The 20,156-nt window shown below is 44.9% G+C and overlaps 1 protein-coding gene across 1 annotated transcript in view; it reads right to left on the bottom strand.

The window, feature by feature from the left end:
- Nucleotides 1–4,490: 4,490 nt before the first annotated feature.
- The window catches only part of C8b (complement C8 beta chain), a 38,671-nt gene continuing 23,005 nt past the window's right edge, over nucleotides 4,491–20,156 (bottom strand). The window contains exons 7-12 of the mRNA XM_028887913.2: nucleotides 19,898–20,138; nucleotides 16,758–16,886; nucleotides 15,229–15,392; nucleotides 8,200–8,353; nucleotides 6,756–6,824; nucleotides 4,491–4,881 (exon numbers count right to left, since the gene is read on the bottom strand). Coding sequence (XP_028743746.1) covers nucleotides 4,730–4,881; nucleotides 6,756–6,824; nucleotides 8,200–8,353; nucleotides 15,229–15,392; nucleotides 16,758–16,886; nucleotides 19,898–20,138 — 909 coding nt within the window. The 3' untranslated portion in view covers nucleotides 4,491–4,729. The remainder of the gene's footprint in view (nucleotides 4,882–6,755; nucleotides 6,825–8,199; nucleotides 8,354–15,228; nucleotides 15,393–16,757; nucleotides 16,887–19,897; nucleotides 20,139–20,156) is intronic.

Here is a 20,156-nt window from a genome sequence, read left to right as displayed (position 1 = left end):
ATCTCCCTAGGAGCTAAGCAATTTTATGTCCTTTTATTCTCCTATGTAGTAGGAGGTTTTGCATTGAGAGGTCTTTAAAGCAGTTTTAAATGAAAACCAACAACCTGGGTTCTTAGTGATAGTTTGAGAATCCCTGAATATGATCACAGCAGCGGTATAGCTAAGTAAAGAGTGTTTCCTGGGCCCAGGGCCTCTTCTGAGCCCAGGGATCTACCTGACGCCTATGTTGTCCCAGAAGGAGACATGCACCGTGCCCTTCTTACAAGGGAGGGGATAAAAGCACCTACTGTGCCCTGCACCTCGCCAGGGCAGCACAATAGAGCCAACCCTGTGAGCACAGGTGCGGGTGAGCAGCCCTGAATCATGGAGAACTGTCCCCATTGTTACCTATCTGTCTTGTGGTGGCATGGGTCAGGGAGAGTTGCCCCCCCCACCCCCGTGCCCATCAATGACTGGGGCAGATGGGAAAGCTGATCCTGTGGTCATAAGAGCAGGAGAGTCAACCCTATTAGTGTGGGTGTGGGTAAGCCAGTCCTGAAGTTGTAAACATGGAAGAGCTGTCCCCATTTCTCATCTGGCAGACCAACCAACCTCACAGGTGCCCAGGCCCGGACCCAGGGTTATGACTTGACCCTGCCCAGGCCTGGAACCAGGGTTATGAGTTGGCCCACCCCAACATCCACTCCATCTGTGACCTGCTGGAGCACATGAAGGAACCTGACCTGCAGACCCAAAGCTGCAGGATCTCCACAACACAAGGTAACAACAGGATATCCAAGATGTCCACTGAGGGCCCAGCATTGACAGTGTAGTGGAAACCAGAAGCCTCAAACCAGACCACTGAGTCTTTGCAATGTACACTTGCAAGTAAAGATATATGGACAAAGGGGTTTACTGTGTGACTCACTGTGTCTCACTGCAGCTTCCATGATGAGATTTTTTTATTTTCTCCCTGTATTTTAATTTTTTTTAACCTTAAATTTTGCTTTACTGGGGGGGGGGCATGCAGAGGTGGAGGGCAGATGTGAAGGGATAGAGAAATGAATGGGATCAAGATACATGATGTAAAAAAACACATAGAATAAATTTTTAAAAATACAGTTTAAAAAAAAAAGCACCTGCTGTACAGAGCAATCCACTAAGCCCAGCCCCAGATATCAGCACTGGCTTCAGAACATGTCTGTGGCATGCTCTGCTCTGCAGCCTCTCCTTACAATGTTGATAGTTCTGCCTAAGAGGTGTGATCTCATACCTCTGTCTCCATGAATGGACACGTAAGCATTTGAATACTTCAGGTAAGCATCTGTCTGGCACTAAAGACAGACAGGTCATTCAAAGAGGAAAGGACTTTCAGTAAACAGGGTGTCTCAAAGAGCTGACCAATAGTATTCCAACATGCTACTGTGAGGTTGTATGTGGGCAGTTGAGCTTTGAGGAAAACTAGGGGCTATGGAGATAACTCAGTAGGTAACATGAATTTAGACTACAGGCACCCACATAAGAGCTGGCCATGGTGGTAACCCTGGATTACCACCCGTAACCTGGGTTACGCATCTGTAACCCTGGGTCAGGGGTAAACAGAAAAATGAGGATTTGGGGGACTTATTGGTCAGCCAATCTAGCCAAAACTTGAGTTCCAAATCAAATAGCAGAGCCTATCTTAAAAAAAAAAAAGATAGACATTTGAAAACACCTGACAACCACATGCCATGCACAAGTACAGACAAACACACATGCACACCTGCACATCACCGCAAAAAATTAAAAACAAAAACAAACAAAACAAAACAAAAGGCTAATCTGGAGTGGGGTCCAATGGATGAGTGGAGTAGGATAAGTTCATGCTGCTGTGTGTAATTTCCTATGGGTAGTCCTCCACTGATGAGAGCATTCGGGTCCCTAGGGTCCTGCTAAAGGCTTTCTGCACCAGGCGCATTCTCTCCAAAAAGATTTCCTATAGATGCTTGAGAGCTACAGTGTCTTGTTCTTCTTTTTGTTTTTCAAGACAGGGTCTCTCTGTTTAGCTCTGACTGTCCTGGAACTCCCTCTGTAGATCAGGCTGGCCTTGAACTCACAGAGATCTGCTTGCCTCTGTCTCTCAAGTGCTGGGATCAAGGTCATGCACCACCATGACCTGGCTTCAGTGTCAAGACAGAGATGGCCCTTTCTCTGCCTGTGGTCCAGCCTCAGGAGCTCCCTCCTGGTCCCACATCCCCTCTTGCTGCTGTCTGCCCATTCTTGGTAAGGATCTGAATTCTATCTGAAACTCCCTCTGTCATCTGCTGCTTGCATAAATTCTACCCCATTAAACTTAGATAAAAATTAAACGGATGATTCAGGTTAAAGACTTCATAAACTAGAAACCACTGTAATCGGCAGCTATTATTATTATTACTATTGTTAAAGTAATTATAACAGTTATTATCCCCACAGAAGTTATGCTATTACAAGGTCACCCGGGAAAGCCTCTTAGCCTGGCATTCAGTGTGCAGAGGAGCTCATGGCCTTTCAAAGATCCTCCTCTTGGATGCAAACATGCAAACACAGATTCCTTGGGCTGTACTTGAACTCACAGTTCAAGGCCACTCCTAAACCACACTGCTTGGGCTCTGCACGTACAATATTTCGGCTCAGCACAGGTACATGGGGGTGAGCCACAGTTGCCAAGACTCCAAGAGCACAGTTTGCATTTATTTTGTTTAATTCTTACATTATGTTTCAACCTCCTCCTAAGTGCATTTGTTTGTAGAAAGAGCCACGTGGGGAAGTTCAGCCCACAAATAAGAATATAATTATTACACAGTTTAGCAGTGCTTGGGCGTCACCCGGGTATTCAGTGGTACTTCACAATTCAATTGTCTCTCCTTCAAGACCACATTTAATAGGATAAACAATTTCTGCTAAATGCAATAAACGTGAACCTGGGCTGTCATCTCCATAATCAACTCAAATTTCCCATTAGAAGTGGTGGCTGTGATTGAGATTCAGAATTTAATTTGGTGGTGCCTGCTTCGATGTGCTACTGTCAGCTTCCTGGGAGCCTCCCGTCAACCAAAGACAGAGTGGCTCTTCCCTGTCTCGGGGGAATCTTAAAAGAAGATAGATTATAACTCAAGAAAATTATACGGCCTCCGTATAATGAAAGAGATAAAACATTATTGCATTATCCTGTTGAAATAACAGCAGACAGCAAAGCAATAATATTAAGCTAAACAAGGGCCCAGACCCGTCAGTTCGATTGCAGGGGATGGGGGATGCAGGAAAGCAGACAGAACTGCCACGCTGCCTGCTCCTGCCCCAGGCAGTGAGTCCTCAGCTCCTTCCTAGTTTCCTACTGACTCCACTGGAGATTGCTGGCCAAGGCTAGACTGGAGAAGCTTCTGTACCATGGATGTGTTTAGCTTTCAGGACCCAGGACCAAATCCAGCTGCTGCAGATGCAAGGCAGGTGACTTGGCTGAAAACAATTGATTGCAAATGAATCTGATGAACCAAATTACCTTTAGCAAACTGCTTTTCCCCACCCACTTTATTTCAAGAAACTCACCTGAAGTTCTGTCCATGGGCAACCAAAGCAACGAAAAGAGGGAATGTATAAGAAATATAGAGTATAACCTCTTAGCATTTAAAAAATTTAAAAGAAGATATTGGTAGCTTGGACACCAGTCACCATCTTATTAACCTCTTCAAGTTCCCCCCCCTCAATAGTATTTGCACAAAAGCCCAGTGAGCAAAGTGGAATGTGCAGACCATCTCTCACACTTGGGGTGCGGGTGGGACCCAGGGCACAGTACCCCACAGCCAACAGCCCCTCGACCCATTTTCCAGCCACTGTGACATCCTCTTTTGACTGTAAACATTTTCTCTTGAGGCGATCATTTTCCTGGCCCTTGGCTCCCAGTCACATTCTTTTATTGATCACCATCCAGATCGATTCCCTGATTTCTGCTGCCCCATGCTTTGTTTCCTCTACTGAGCATCAAAGCTAAAGCCACTCTCCTGACAAGGCAGCAGTCAGAGGCGGGGCAGTGACATGAAATGCACAAGAGCACACATACACACTTGCTCACATGTGGGTGCATACGCTCGTGCACAGACACACAGCTTTCAGCTGCATTGTATTCCATAAATAGCTCTTTGCTAGCCACGTGTTCATTCAGAAAAGGAGACAAGCCTCCTAGGTAAGAATTTAAAATTCAGGAGCTTCATCTGCAGCACGATTCTGCCTTTTCCTAATTGTCTGACCTGGAACAAGTTACTATATTCTCCCAAGTCTGTTTCCCATTTATTTGTCTTGCAAGGTTGTCATGGGAATGGATTAGTGGCACATAGAAATCCTTTCGTAGATATTGGCTGTCTTTATTACTGAACAAGACTATGCTTACCAAGGGATGAACAACATCTCATCTATTGACTGTTTCATGATTAGACACCTACTATGTGGTGACCAAGATAGTTTCTAGTTCCTAGACCACGTGAGGGTAGCCAGAGTGCAGAGTGGGCAAAGAGAGGTTTACAATGATGCTTTATTTTGCAAGAACTGAGGGTTTTGCTTAACCTGCTCTTTATTCAAATTAACATGCATTGAACAAACTAAAATCTTTAAAGGACAGAGTGGCATTGTATTTTGTTGTGGCTGCCCTGGGTGGGAGATGGTGTGTGGGAAGCCGGCTGAAAGTGAGGTCCAGAGCTTGTGCTGGGTCGCCCACCGGCTGGGTCTGCTCCCTCCTCTAACAGTTGAGTGTTTCTGAAGCAGGGCCTGAACAGGGCCTGCCATCTTTCTGAGGGAGCGGATTGTTACACTGTCTTTGTCTTGTTTTACTTCCTCCAGAGCATGCAGACCAGTTGGACCAGCAACTCCACTTCCCATCAATGGGGACATCTATAAGAAAGAAGGACAATGTGAATGAATTGATCCTTATTAAATTCTCTTGCTCTCGGAAGAGGGCTAGGGCTGGGTGAATAAGCCAACAGGCTTTGGGAATCTGACTTTCTGATATCTCCCTTGTAAACAAGGCTCTTTGTTTCTGGCCACTGTTTTCTTTGCTCTCTCCTATCATAGGGTATTTACATATTCTACAATTATTCCTTGCCCAGGATACTCTTGTCTTTCCATTGACATTATCAATCCTATTAGCCCTTCAGATCTCAGTAAACACATATTTCTTCACAGAAGCCCAGGATCCTTAATCTTTATCACTTTTCTGTATTTTAAGCTCTCAGAGCACTTGTAGCAGTTATTGCATAGAAATTTTAAATGTGTTTGTGAAATAATTCAAATAGCATTGCTCTTTCTTCTTACATCACAATCTTTGTGATTCACAATGAATCACAACATGTAGGCTGGCATACAGAAGGCCTTCTGCAAATATGTATTGGATATTAGGAAGATGAATAGGTGAGTGGGGGTGGGTGGGTGGATGGATAGATGGATAGACAGATGAGTAGATGCGTAGACGCATGTATAGGTGGTGGGAGGATGGATGGGTGAATGAATGCATGAATATGTGAATAGATGGGTGAGTGGGTGGATGGATGGATGGATGGATGGATAAAATATATTGGTGGATAGATGGGTGGGTAGATGGTGAACAAGTGGGTGGGTGGACAGAGCATGGACAGATGGATGGATGGGTAGATGTGAGTGTAGGAGGGAAATGGGTAGGTAAATGGTTTCCAGATTAGACACTTCACAGTTGTAAGATACTGGATAGTTTTTCATGTATGGGAGCTATGTTATCTACTGTGATTAATTGGCTTTTCTGGTGTATTAGCCATCATCTAAATGACTTATTTGCCTCATTATAAACTTAAGTCAGCACTGTGAGGTAGTAAATAGGATCATGCCCATTTCACAGATGCAGAGAGATCAAGTGTTCAAGTCAGAGTTATTAAATGATGGTGATGAAATCTGAACTCAAGCTGAGTTCAAGGACCCAGCCAAGGTACCCAGTACATAGCAAAGTGCACAGAGGATGTCTAATGCTTTATTAGATATGATATGTCCATTTTAAAGGTATCATCAAAAACTTATAGAAAGGAATAAAAATGAGAGAGGAATATGAGCTTGATAATTCTTATATGACAGAATGGACAAAGAATTTGAGAGTTTGAAGGGACATCTATTTTTCTGTCTATCTGTCTATCTATCTATCTATCTATCTATCTATCTATCTATCTATCTATCTATCTATCTATATCATTGAGAGGCAAGTGTTCCTGAGTCATGGAGGTACAGAAGTCAATGGGATATGGCATTAGTTACAGAAGGAGGGGAGGAGACCCAAGGTGAAAAGGGCTATGTATACATATCTTTAAAATCCTGTGGGCATCTACAGCAGGAATTAACTAATTCCCCTGAGGTATGGGGCATGGGCATGTTATAGGAATTTCCACAGATGTATACTCTCTCTCTCTCTCTCTCTCTCTCTCTCTCTCTCTCTCTCTCTCTCTCTCTCTCACACACACACACACACACACACACACACACACCCTGGATTTTGAAAGTTGAATGATACAAAAAGAACATAAGATTTCCACAACAACACAAGAAGGCTTAGCAATTTCACACATTAGCAGTCCTACACCATGGTGCATTCTCAACAGTAGAAATGATAAAATCCTGAAGGAGCCAGGATCCTGAACACCACAATGGCTGTCTCCTAGTCTACACACCACCTTGCTCTTGTTCTTTTTAGTCATTCGCTACATTTTCCCAGAGTCTATATACCCAACGAACTTTGGAAGACTCGTTACCTTTCCGATTGGTAACCTCACAGGCTACACCTTGGAAACCAGCAGGGCAAATGCATTCACAGTGTGATCCTGAGGAAAATAGAGAGAGAGAGTGAAATCAGGACCCAGGAGCTCAGTTCCAAGCAACTGCATTTTCAACAGGTAGCTATGTGGATCAGAAAGTGTGTGGGATGTATGTAACACGAAGGTACAGTGCCAAGACCAGCTCCTTTCCTGGGGGTTCCTCATCAAGGGGTGTTCATTGCCATCACGAGGATTATATGGTGCTATTGAGAAAATTGCTCCTTAGCTGACCTTTGACTCACATTTATAAGCTTTCAGGATCAGACATTGCATTAGCAGTCGCCGAGGCCAGTCATCATTCACAAATAATAGTCTAGTCTCTGCTTGAGTGCCTCGAGGGAGCTTCCCTCTCTTTGAGTCTCACCCTACCTACCTTTGGGAAATGCTGAGTCTTTGGAAGTACTTCTCTATGTTGATCTGGAATCTGCCCCCTTTGCGTGTCTCTCATCTGATCATGAAGAATGTCTCCTCAGGACAGACCCTGTGAATGTCCTCCTCTAACTCCATGTTACCCCTTGCCTCCATTCTACAAGCCAGTGGACAACAGCTTCTAGTTCTAACTTTCTTGTAAGGCAAGAAAGACAATAGTAATCCTAGGCTCAAACTCTGAGCTGATGATGAGCTGATCTCCTTTCACTTCCTGTGAAGTGATCACCATGGAGGGGACCTTATCTGATGGAGGAAACTGCAGGCCATACCCTGTGTCCTAGCCGCCCCATCTGAGAAACTGCACACATATCCCTCAGTGTCACTGTCGGCCTGGAATCTCCCTCCCCTCAAACATGTTTTCTCTTGTGACTTTCTGGGCTTGCTCTATGGACCTGACCCCTGCCTGACTCTGGCTAGCTCCCTGAGTTGGGGAGTAATCAAAGGCTCCTGCTGTCCTGTTTAGGGTGCTGGAATGAACCCTTCCTCTATCTTGACATCCCACCATAATAAGCCCGAGACTACAACCTCACTCTTCCCGGTTTGTCCCACCCACTCACTGTAGGGATCCTGGGCATGACCCTGAGAGTTAGTCAAGTTCTATTAGTCTGTCCATGATGCCACCTGCAAATCTTCTCATCTCACATTGGCAAGGATATTCACAAAGGATTTCTTTGGGTCAGCTCAGGCTCTCTTTGTCCAGGGTTTGGCTAAATCGATACTTGACCTAAAGGTAGACCACAGGCTCACAGCTCCAAGTTTCAGCTAAATGCTACTGTCACCCTTGATGACCCTGAGGCTAGAGTACAGGTGCTCTGACCACCAAAGCAGACTCTTCTTGCAGCTACCATTCTTATTCCTTGAGAATTAGAAGTGGGCAACAGCAGCCCCCAGAATCAGCCTCCCTGCAAACTACACCTTCTGCAAAGGACCCCAGTGCTCTCTAAGGTGGTACCTTTCAGAACAGGAACTCCATTGCCTTGGCAAGGAGCGCAGTGGCAAGAGCTGACCTCCACCTGGAATTCCTCTAGTGCCTTCTTTATGTTCTGTTTCACTGTGCTGGAGTAGGGAAAGTCTGTGGCTGTCACAAGCTCATACAGGGGCTCAACCTGGGACAGAAGAGACAACACACATCAATTAGAGGCCAAAGCAAAGCCACAGGGAACGGACAGGAAGGGCAGTGCACAGAAAATGCAGCAGCATCCCTGCAGGACAGGACAGGTGCTCCAGCCTGCAGCTAGATGCCTGTCCTCTCTGTCTCCCCCACCTGGGAGACAGAAGTTCATTTGTTCAAGTTCAAATCAGCTAACAAGAAATACGTACTAAAGGGTAGGCACAAATCTAAAATAACTGTAACATGAGAATCTCTATTCCCAGGGACTTCTGAATCCAGAGACAGAGATAGACACTAGTGTACACTAGAGCCTTACAGACAGTCTCTGACCCTCATGGGTCCAACATAAGCTCTCGCCACCTTCGGAAGGCAAGAAGGTGATTCCCATTTAGTTGAAGTGCACTGTGAGCCTTCCAGGCTAGTGATAAGCTCTCCTGGGAGTACCACACAGCAGCCAGTGTCAGGGGATCTGGCCCAGTCAGCTCCTGGGTCATGCGGAGCCCAAAGCTCCCAGGCTACAGTGCTGACCAGCTGTGCTCCACAGGTCAGGTGCGTCAAACGCATTTCTGCCTTGGTATTTTCGATTCATGATAACGATTATCTGGACACAACCCCACCGTGGGTTGAGGCGCATCAGCCCCATAAGGTTTCACAGAGGGGGAGCGGAGCGGCTCATCTGTCTTGGTGTGCCTGGAAGGTGATCCTTGGACGCCCTTTGGCATACTTTAGGATGGCTCTCCCTGCATCATTCCCTTGAGCTTTATGGGAATCACTCATATAATCCAAAAGCTCACTGCAGGAAACCTTACTGCAAGGCTCCCAGACCCTTCCCTCAGCGGCCTCAGAGCTACCCATTTGATACTACTCTACCTTCCAAACGTTCCTTTATGATCCTTAAACCTTTTCATGAGGAGTCTCTATTCTTTCCTCCGATTTGACCGTAAGCTGGCAGGGAGAGAGGCTTGGAGCCGCCCTCTCTGTCCTTGGGCACAGCCGCAGATTAAAGGTGAAGAGGTGGCTAGCTGAAGTGGGTCTGCGCGAGGCAGTGTGCATGGGAGACGGGGCAGAGGTTCGAAAAGTACAAGCAGACGCCGCAGGTGCTGGTCACTGCACATTTGCGCATCAGGGGCTGCGACTTCATGGTGGGAGAAGAACCAGGGCCAAACTGCTGTTTGCCAGTGTTCTGTTCCTCTCGGTTAGGGATGCAGCTCCAGGGCCTGGTTCCTCTCCAGATTTTGTTTGTGATCCGGTCCTAATTCAGCCCTGGAGAGTTTAGGGTCTGTCTAAATGCAGGCAATCATGCCTAATAGAAGCCTCCAGTGGGAAGAAAATTGCTTCCATTTCTTAATGCATCTGATGCTGACCTTCGCTCCAGTGGGCAAAGCAAGGCCCCTTGGAGGTCCCATTGTCTCACCGGTCTGTGGTCAATGAATTGATCCAGAGGCTGTTTTCAGAGAGACCAGCCTGCTGGTCACACATGGGGGGAGGGTGAAGGGAGGGCGCTTGCTTTACACCACTGATAAGGTTCTCAACAGTCAGCTTTTGGCTTTTGCTCCGAGCCTCTTGAAAGGCCTACCTTAACCACCATGGTGTTTTCCTACCAAGACACAGCACTAGCCAGAAGCCAAACCTGATAAACTCCCCACGTACACTGCACCTCGGGAGCTGAAGAGCTTTAGAAAAGGGCCCGTCCTCACAAGATGATGATGATTAGCGCAGTTTTCGGGTGAGGGGAAACTCCAGGTGGTTACACAACTCATTTAAAACAAACAAACAGATAAACAAACAAGAACACCAAGATGACAATCCCAGTACCCCAGAATTGGAGTCCAAAGCCTGTGTGTCCCCTACTAGTTTAGGTTGATTATTGATACTGGTGACTCAGGAGTTCCCATCGCTAGTCTCCCCCATGTGTCCTCCAAACTTTGCAGGCTATGGCAGTCTGCTTTGGTGAAGCAGAAACCGCAGTGGGGCTTCGAGGCAGTCCTTTACCTTTCGGTCAATATGGCTGTAGCCATTATTTGCTTACTGCGTGTTTTCCTGCCTCCCTTCGCCTCCCCCCTTTCTCCCCTCTTCCCCTCGATCCCGCTACCTCTTTCTTCTGCATCTCTCCCTTAGATCCTCAGTCTTTAATACAATGGTCACTCGGGTCTTTAACATACTTGCCCTTCAGAAAATTTTATTTATCACACCATTTAGAGGTGAGGCTGGAGAATGTCTATTAAGCTCCATGCAAATCTCTGCAGTGCACTCTATTGTTCCTAACCATGTCGAATAATCATCACCACAGCTAGCCACCACAAGAAGCTGAACTACATACACATCCCAGAAGTCTTCACAGCACTCTGAGAATCGGGTAGTCCCGTGTCTCCTCCTGGGACAGTTGAGAAAGCTAGGTCACAGAAAAGCTAAGTAGACTGACAAAGGTGTAGCCTCCACCAACCGTGAGCTTAGACCGTTAATATCGTGGTTTGTTGCCCATTAATCAGTATATATTTTTAGACCTGTGGACAGTTAGATAATCATACCAAGTTGGTGCATAAATGCAATTTTACATCTCATCTTTTCACTTATACTACGAGGCTCTCTCTGTGTGACTCAGCCTGTGTTGATAAAATGTCTTTCTACAGCTTCAGGATACATGGACGGACTGGTTATTTATTCAGCTCCTGTTTTTTTTCCAGCCTCCAATTGATACCTTTGCCCTTTTAGGTTATGCTACTACAAGTATCCAAAGGCAATTTGTCTCTACATATTTATTTACAAAAAATTAAAATTGGATCAAATATCATCACCATTTTTAACAGTATGGAGATACTGGTTTAGAATATCTTCTCAGACTAGAGTCATCCTACCCCACAAAAGGCCTCTCAGTCCTCACAGTGCTTTGAGTATCACAGATTTTTAAATCATTGTTATTTGATAGGTGAAAATAGGACTGTTATAATGTTACTTTTATTGGGAGAGGTTATTTATTAGCAAACTGATGGGTGTCCATTTTCCTAGAGATTGTATCCTTCTTATGAATTGTGTCATTTTTCACATTGTAAGGCTCTTATTTGTGGTAAATCATCATCATCATCATCATCACTGGTGAATTATCTGCCTACTTACTACCATTTGATTTTGTGGTGTGCATGTGTTCATGTTGGTGACATAGAGGTCAGAGGTCAACCCTGTGTGATGTTCAGGAGCCATGCACCTTGCGTTGTTTTGAGACAGTCTCTCACTAGCCTGGAGCTCATTGATTAGGCTAGGCTGGCTGGCCAATGAGCCCAGCAGTCTGCCTGTCTCTGCCTTCTCAGCACTGGGGTTACAAACACAGCCCACCACACACAGCTTTTTTTTTTTTTTTTTTTTTTTTTTTAAATAAGGATTCTGGGGGACTGAACTCAAGTCTTGATGCTTGTACAATGAGAAATTTACCTCTGAGCTATCTTCTGTCTCCCTAACTGACATGGTTTTACTGGAGTAGTGTTAACACATTGCATTTTATATCTTCTTTTGCTTTAAGAAAATCCTTTGAGTAAATTTGCTTCTTGAAAGCATTACTACTGCTTATCAAAGATTTCGGCTCTCCTTTTGAACATAGCCTCTCAAAAGCAGGTTTACATATGATAGGATTGCAGATCCTCCAAAGCAGGGTTGCACATAATAGGCCTGCATCTCAGCAGAGGAACATAGAGAGCTGTAGCTTCCCAAATCTGGTTTGCACAGGGTAGGGATACATCTCTTTAGAAGAAAGTTTGCACGGAGTAGGGCTATAGATCCTCAGAGGCAGGTTTTCACGCAGTAGGGCTACAGTCTTCAGAGGAAGGTTTGTGCACAGTAGGGCTGTAGGTCCCCAGAAGCAGGCTTTCAGTGTGACTTGTTCCGACCACTGACAGGTGAGCAGGAGCACAGAGTGAAGTAATTTAAGACTTCTAGTGATCTTCAGAGCCATTATCAGCTGTATCTGGGTGTTTGAATAACTGTATTGGGCGGAGCTCTCTTCTCAATGCTTCTTGGGCATGTGTAATTGGAAAGTTGATTCATATTGAACTAAGATACTGAGGTATGGTTGTTTCTCTGCAATATGACCTAGGCTATTCTGACCTCTCTGTGAGCACCACTTATATTTTCTCCTTCTGCCCTAGGTGATGCAATATCTTCATAAGCTTTAGTTCAACCCTAATACCTCACTACCTTGACCTATGCAGAAACATGCAGACAACAGACCAATGATTAGGATTACCAGTTAAATACAAGATTCCCCGCTCCATTCAAAAGTCACATAAGGAATAATTTAAGAATAACTATGTTCCATTCAACACACAAGAGATGCTTATACCAAGAGAATCATTCCTTCTTTATCTGAAGTTCAATGCCGGCTACTCTGTATTTTCGTCAGCTAAATCTGACAACCCTTTTTGTTTTGTCTCAAAATGCCTTTGGAGTTCACCCACTGAGGAACATTTCACCAGGTCACAAAGCTTTTTTCCTTTAAAGACTAGGGTTGCTGGTACACTGCATGTTGGAATGGCTTCGGCATTTGATTTTTACTCCTGGGGGATACATTTGTTCCTAAAAGCAAAACATGTCAGCAGGGTGTTGCAGTATTGTTTTGTTTTGTTCTCAGTACTTCTGCTCAGGTTTCAACAATGTGTTCATCCTGGGTTGTCAGGGCAAGGCCGCTTCTCTACTATGTGCCTGACGGATGTATGCACACATTTAATCTCGTTGCTTGCTCAGGAAGGAGTTTTTGTGGCTTCGTTTTCTACTTCTGTACTCTATCCATCATATTTCTTTTCCATCACTGTTTTAATCTCCTTGTCTTTTGTTTCTGCATTATAAGAGCATTTTTATAGCACCTTCCACATCACTGACTCAATTTTCTGCAGTGTCAATTCTGTTCTTTATAGTTTCCAATGTGGGTTTTAATTCTGCCATTGAGTTCTTGGTTCCCCACATCCAGCTACTTTCTTTTCATCTGATTAGTGTCTAAACAGCTCAGCTTCTATTTTTATTCCATAAATTCCTCGTTTTTCTTGAGTTTTATTGTTGTCACAAAGCAAATGCATTCTCAAATTTACTTCTATTTTTCTATTTTATAGGCATGTGCTCATTTTCTGCAGCTTGAACATAATTTCCATCTTTTTTGTTCTTAAAAAAAATCTCTTTATTTATCCATTGCCATCTCTAACTCTTCTTTTAACAAGATGCCACCTCTCCCTGTCTTTGTTTACCAGGAAACAACATGAGCTAGTTCTTGCTTGCATACCTTGCATCTGCAGAAATCTCATCTCAGGTCTTCTCATAGGACAATTTATTATATTCAGGCAGTAGCATAGGAATTGTTTATCCAGTGGGCTCTGCTGTCCTGAAAATCAGCCATCACTCCTCCTGGAAAGCTGCCTCTGTTGAGAGGCCTTATTCTGAGATAATGTGAAAGCAGCCTGCAGCTTCTGAGACCACAGAGAGAGCATGAAGTGGGAGATGGATGAACATGTGTTTGCAGAGCAGGTGACATGCACAGAGGTGCATAGAAGTCTCCTGCACTTCTGTGTCTCTCCTGCTGTGCACCTTAAAACACTCTCTTTCATCATGCCCCAGTTGATGCAACCAATTTGACCTCGACAGTCCCTAGCCCAGACAGGCACATTTGGCCTCACTGGGAAACTAAGCCATCCTCCCTAGGTCTCAGTGTTAACAATTACCAGATAGGATATCATAGTACAGGACAGAAATTCAGATGTCTATTTTCCTCTGAACTCCCTGTTCTCTCTCACATCTGGCTGTGATGCCATGCAATGTCACCATGGCATCAGTCAAGCTTGAACTTTGCTGGAGCTGCCTGCAACCCATGGCCAGCTGTATCTCTCTTGTGATTGTCAGTGATTGTGCTGTGAGTGTCATTAGTAACTAAATACAGACGCAAGAATTGAGTGACAGCCTTCGTGTTCCGTGGAGCTCTGTGTTTGACACACAAATGCAGGTCCTGTTGGAAAACTCGTTGGGGTCAGGACTGCAGAGTCTTGCATCAAGGTCCAGTCCCCCACTTTCCCTCCCTGAATGCAAACAGAACTCTCAGGGGATAGACAATGGTCCATCAATGACAGTACAGGCACCAACAAGAAGAGAGTGATGTCAGGCATGCTATGGGTACTGTACAGCTGTCCCCACAGGCAAGGACCTACCATTGCTGATGTGTGTGACAGTCCTGTTTTAACAAGCATCTGTTTAGTTTATTTACAGTTGCAGGATTCTTCTTGTGTGGGAGTCAGGTGGTGAGAATCATTATTTTTTTCTATTCCCCAAACCCATAGCGGGAGGAAAGAAGACCGACTCTCTTGTGCAGACCTAACAGATTCTTGAACAGCCACAGATGGACATGACCTTCCTGACCCTTGACTTGTCACAAAAGAAGGCAACCACATTTGACAGGCAGACTGCTGAAAGCATTACTCTAGAAACCATTCCTAATGCCCCATCAGTACTGTGAACTCAGTAGGTACGCCAAACACATTGGTTATTATCATCACATCTTGCACTCTCCTAAGAGATGGGTATGCATGCTGCTGACCTACTGTCCTTCCTAGGTGGCTCTTTCTTCTTGTCATATCTCTGTGTTCCTCTGGCATCTTCTAACAGCATGGCAGATGCTAATTTCCTTAGTAACTTGGGGACCAAGGGAAGCGCTTGGAATCTTTAGGTGGTATGGAGTGCTGCATTCTAAACTGTTTATCCCACATCTATTTTCTATTATAATACAAGTAGCTCAAGATTGGGGCCTTGGTCGTGATGATCTCCATATTCCACACATAGCTCACAGCTGACTCTCAGAACCCGTGTTCGACACAGAAGGGGAGTGGGCACAGTGGCTGCCTGTACCTTCATTTTGATGATTGCTGGGTTGTACTGCACGGCGTCTCCCCATTCCCTCATCAGCTCAGGTGTTGGCAGCTCCCTGTAAGCCAAAGTGGTGATGTACTCACTGGTCCCTCCTCGCACCAGAACCACCAAGTCTTCTATCATGGTGCTCTTCTTGTTTCTGTCTGCAATGGACAGGAAGAGTGGCATGGAATCAAAGGGTCTACTCTTATGCCTTGGAATTTACTTTAGCTAAAGAAACAAATGAGATCCCATGATTCTTAGTGAGCTTGTCTCAGAGACACAGGAGAAGAAGACTTGTTCCTGACCATAGGGAAGTGATTGTGCCCAGGGCAACTGGAAACTTACCCAATCATGAATAGTACAAATGAGGAGAACAAGGATAGATTCATCATGAACATATACACATGCTAATTATTGAATTAGTATATGGGAGAGAGACAGAGAGAAGTAGGTGATTGATGATAGATAGATAGATAGATAGATAGATAGATAGATAGATAGATAGGCAAAGAGAATTGTACATAGATGATAGATACACAGAAAGATGATAGGTAAATAGACACATAGATGATAAATAGATGACAGATAGATATAGACAAATAATAGACTGGCAAGCACGTGGGCAGACATGGAGAGAAGCATTGTAAATAGTGAGGCTTTGTGGGTGATGGCGATGTTCTGTCCAGGGACCTGTATAGGAACTAAGCTACAAGACTCCTTAGAAGAGTCTAACGCATCCTGCCCCACCACAATGCACAAATAATCAACAATATCAGCTACTTATTCTCAAGTGTAAGTGGCTGCTCTAGCTAGCAGCTAATTCCTGCATTTGTGCCTTACTGTATATTTGTATACTGCTTCCACTGTGGGATTCTTCACATGGCAGGCAGACCCATACAAAGACAACTGGGGGAAAGCAGGATCAGAATACTGTCACCCAGTCTCAGTCCTACTCTCCACAGGCTAGCTTCCCAACTCCCCATACTGCATCCAGGTATCTGCTTCTAGACCCTGACTCTCCACCCAGGCTGCCTTTACCCCCAACTCTAGCCTGGCTTTTTCTGCCCTGTGGCCTCTGCCATATGGATGGTGGTGGGCCAGATTTCCTAATCTCTTTGGCATGCTTTATGTCAGGTAAGGTCCAGCCTCTGCCACCTTGCCTTGGCCCCCGGCATTCTATCTCTAGCCAAGACCACTTCCAGCCCATAGAGTAGAGTGATGTTATTAGCACTATGTGCAATAGTACTCACACTCTGGTTATAATTCACAGTTCTGGAAACTTGGCCTTAAAGTTCCACCCTAGATATTGGTCTTTTTGCCTTTTACCTACCCCACATGCTCACTGTGAAAATGGGAATTCAACCTCATTCATTTTTTATGTATTCATTATACTAGTAGGAAGTATTTATTAGATTATTATTTTTATTGAAATGCTTTGGACTAGTCCATGCTTAAAGAAAGCCTGGGACCAATGGTGCTAAGGAGAGGAAGGCTACAAGGGCAGAAGTTACACGAGCCTGTCTCACCTTTGATTTCTTTCAGAATCTCATTGCATTTCTTCTCCGACACACCCAATTTGAGGTAGACTTCATCGATCGCACCACCAATTCGGAAATCTATTCCAGCACAGGCAGAAACATCGTTAAACGTGTAATCTGAAGGAAAAAGGAAAGATGTAGGTCATTCACTTTGTCCCTTTTCCTCTGGTTGACTCTAACCCTAACCCTTCCTGGTGTCCTAGGGTCCTGGGTTCAAATAAACATGTCCTCAATCTGGAGACAAGAGTTATAGGCAGCATGGCAGAGTCCCCACAGAGATCAGTCCCAAGTTATTGTTCTAGCCTCCTCCTCAGAGTCTCTGAGGGTAGCTGTAGCCTTCAAAGAGGTCATGTGTTCAGAACTGGTCTCTAAAACCAAGACTCCTTAACAGGTACTCTTTTAATTAGGGTTACTGTTGCTGCGATGAAACATCATGACCAAAAGCACATTGGGGAGGAAAGGGTTTATTTAGCTTACCATCACAGTTCACCATCAGAGGAAGTCAGGACAGTAACTCAAGCAGGGTAGGAACCTGGAGGCAGGAACTGATGCCGAGGCCATGGAGGAGTGCTGCTTACTGGCTTTCTCCCCATGGCTTGCTCAGCCTGCTTTCTTGTAGAACCCAGGACCACCAGCTGAGGGCTGGCTCCACCTACAATGGGCTTGGCCCTCCCACATCAATCACTAGTTAAGAAAATGCCCTACAAACTGGGCGGTGGTGGTGGTGGTGCATGCCTTTAACCCCAGCACTCAGGAGGCAGAGGCAGGTGGATCTCTGTGAGTTTGAGGTCAGCCTGATCTACAGAGTGAGTTCTAGGACAGCCAGGACTGTTTTACAGAGAAACCCTGTTTTTAAAAAGCAAATGAGTAAATAAATAAAGTAAAAAAGATGAGAGAGAGAGAGAGAGAGAGAGAGAGAGAGAGAGAGAGAGAGAGAATAACTTACAGCTGGATCTTATGGAGGCATTTTCTTAAGTGAAGTTCCTCATCTCAGATAACTCCAGCTTGTGTCAGGTTAACACAAGACTAGCCAGCACAGGTACCTAGTGACTGATCCAGGGGCTATGAGCTAGCTCCAGCCCTTGCCTGCCCTGGTATACATACATTTCTCTATTCTTTGATAAAGGAGGAAGAGGTCTGCGTTAATTGGTTGAAGTAATGCATATATAAGTCTGAAAGTACCTGGGGGATGGGTGTACAAATTTCCCCTACTTATTTGAGGATCCCTTCCTACCTCGTTCCCCCAAAATTCTCCCCAAGATATCTTCTTCCCTGGGGCTTGCTGAAATTTATGTAAGACCTTTCTAAATTGTTTTAAATCTGGCCGAGGAAGAGAGGCTTGTTGACTACTGGGCTTTCTAGCATTATTAATGTAGAACAGAATTTTCTCCAGAGTAGTCTGAACCCTTAAAATACAAATCTCATCGAGATAATAGGTATTACAAGAAAAAGAGCCTCCATGGCCATGCAAACTTTCTAACTGTGCATGAAATGAGGCAGGGTTGTATCTCTTTCTTTGGCAGCACTCTGGAGAACTCTGAGGGTGACGCCAATTGAATATTTCTGAATTGTATGATTCTCTAGGCCATTTATAGGGGGCAGTTTTAGAAACCATGGACAGAACCTTTGGAACAACTCTGTTGGAGGATGGAACCTTTGATCTTGGTAGACCCAAGTCCTGAAAACATGCATTTACATCCTATGTCCTCTTGCAAGTACATTGGAATTCTAACTAAGTCCTGGCTCCGCTGATAAAAACCATGTAACCTAGAACAGTTAACAACCTAGAACAGTTCACAGAACCAGGCAAGTGCTCAGTCCTGAGGCAGAATATTGGAATAGAAAGCAGGATTTACAGCCTAGACTGGTAATTGAAGACAATTGGAAAGATCTGGAATGTTTATGGGCAAGATGGAAAGAGAGGGGAGTGTTGGGACTGACCATTAGTCTGGAAAACCACAGTAGTATAAGCCCTCACTAGTGAAAGTGTTATTGCCGGGCAGTGGTGGTGCACACCTTTAATCCCAGCACTTGGGAGGCAGAGCCAGGTGGATCTCTGTGAGTTTGAAGCCAACCTGGGCTACAGAGTGAGTTCCAGGAAAGGTGCAAAGCTACACAGAGAAACCTTGTCTTGAAAAAAAAAAAAGTGTCATCTATAGACCAGCATGCTGGGCATCATCTCCAAGGGTGGTAGAAAGACAGAACTTTGGATCTTGCCTACCTGAGGTAAGATCCAAAGATTTGCTTGAGCCTATTGTATTAAGATTTGGATGAGCCTATTGTATTAACTATAAAACCAATATAAGGACTAAGACTTATAAGGACAGGCAGAGTGCTTGTCTTACAAAATAAGTAACCGAGTTTGGATCTCCAGAAACCCATGTGAAGGCCAGGTAGGCACCATGGCCTGCCTGTAATTGTAGATTGTAGCTCCTAAATGTGGAGACAGGGGATCCTCACAGCAGGCTGGCTAGGGAGACTAGCCATATCAACAAGCTCTGGGATTGATTGAGAGACTCTGCATCAATTGCTATTGTGGAAGAACACAGAGGATGTTTCTTGGCATCAACTCAGGCCTGCATATGCACGTGCAATTATTTATACATGAACCCATACATGCATGTGCTCACACACATGCAAAAAAAAAACCCATGATGTATATACACACATACATAAACACATGAAAAATGAAAAAGAAATTTGGAGGTAGATCTGAAGAAACTCATTGGAGAATAGAAAAGAAATTGAGGTTGATTACTAAGCCTTTGGCTTGTGCCTCTGGCTGGATGGTGGAACCATTTTTGAGATGTGGAAACCACAGAAGAAACCAGGTGCAGTGATCCAGTGATCCAGGCTGAATACGTGACTTGGGATTCAAGCTTGCATCCCATTGGATACAGAAGCTGTGAAAAGGAGGATCACCCAAAGAGAGAGAGCTGGGCTGGGAGGACCAACATGGCCAAGCCCAAAAGAGAAGAATAAAGACCAAGGCCTCTATGGAGGTACAGCTAGGTTAGGGGGAGGAAAATGGGGGTACAGTTCAAGACTCTTCCCCCCAAGCTTTAGTGTAAGACTCTGTCACTTATTCCTGTGTTGGTCAGGACAGGTGTGTCCCTTGGGCAGTGCACCTCCTCGCTCCATGAGGTCTGCGTTCATGATAAGTGTGTACTCGTAAATGCCCCCAAGCACGGCCTCGGTGATGAAGTGGGTCCCAAAGTCATGAAGGAGATCTCGGTACTCCCCATAGCTGTACTCTAGGGGAAGGCTCTTCACCCTCTGGAGGAATTCATAATGGAGCATGAGGCTTCTGGACTTCAGCTTGTAATGGGCCACTTCAAGGACAGAGCGCGCGTGCAGAAACTTGCTTTTCTAGAAGAAATACCAGCA

The sequence above is a fragment of the Peromyscus leucopus genome, chromosome 2, assembly GCF_004664715.2.
Source record: "Peromyscus leucopus breed LL Stock chromosome 2, UCI_PerLeu_2.1, whole genome shotgun sequence".
NCBI classification, from domain to species: domain Eukaryota; kingdom Metazoa; phylum Chordata; class Mammalia; order Rodentia; family Cricetidae; genus Peromyscus; species Peromyscus leucopus.
The sequence above is the reverse complement of the archived record's forward strand: the minus strand, read 5'-3'. Positions and strand labels throughout refer to the sequence as shown.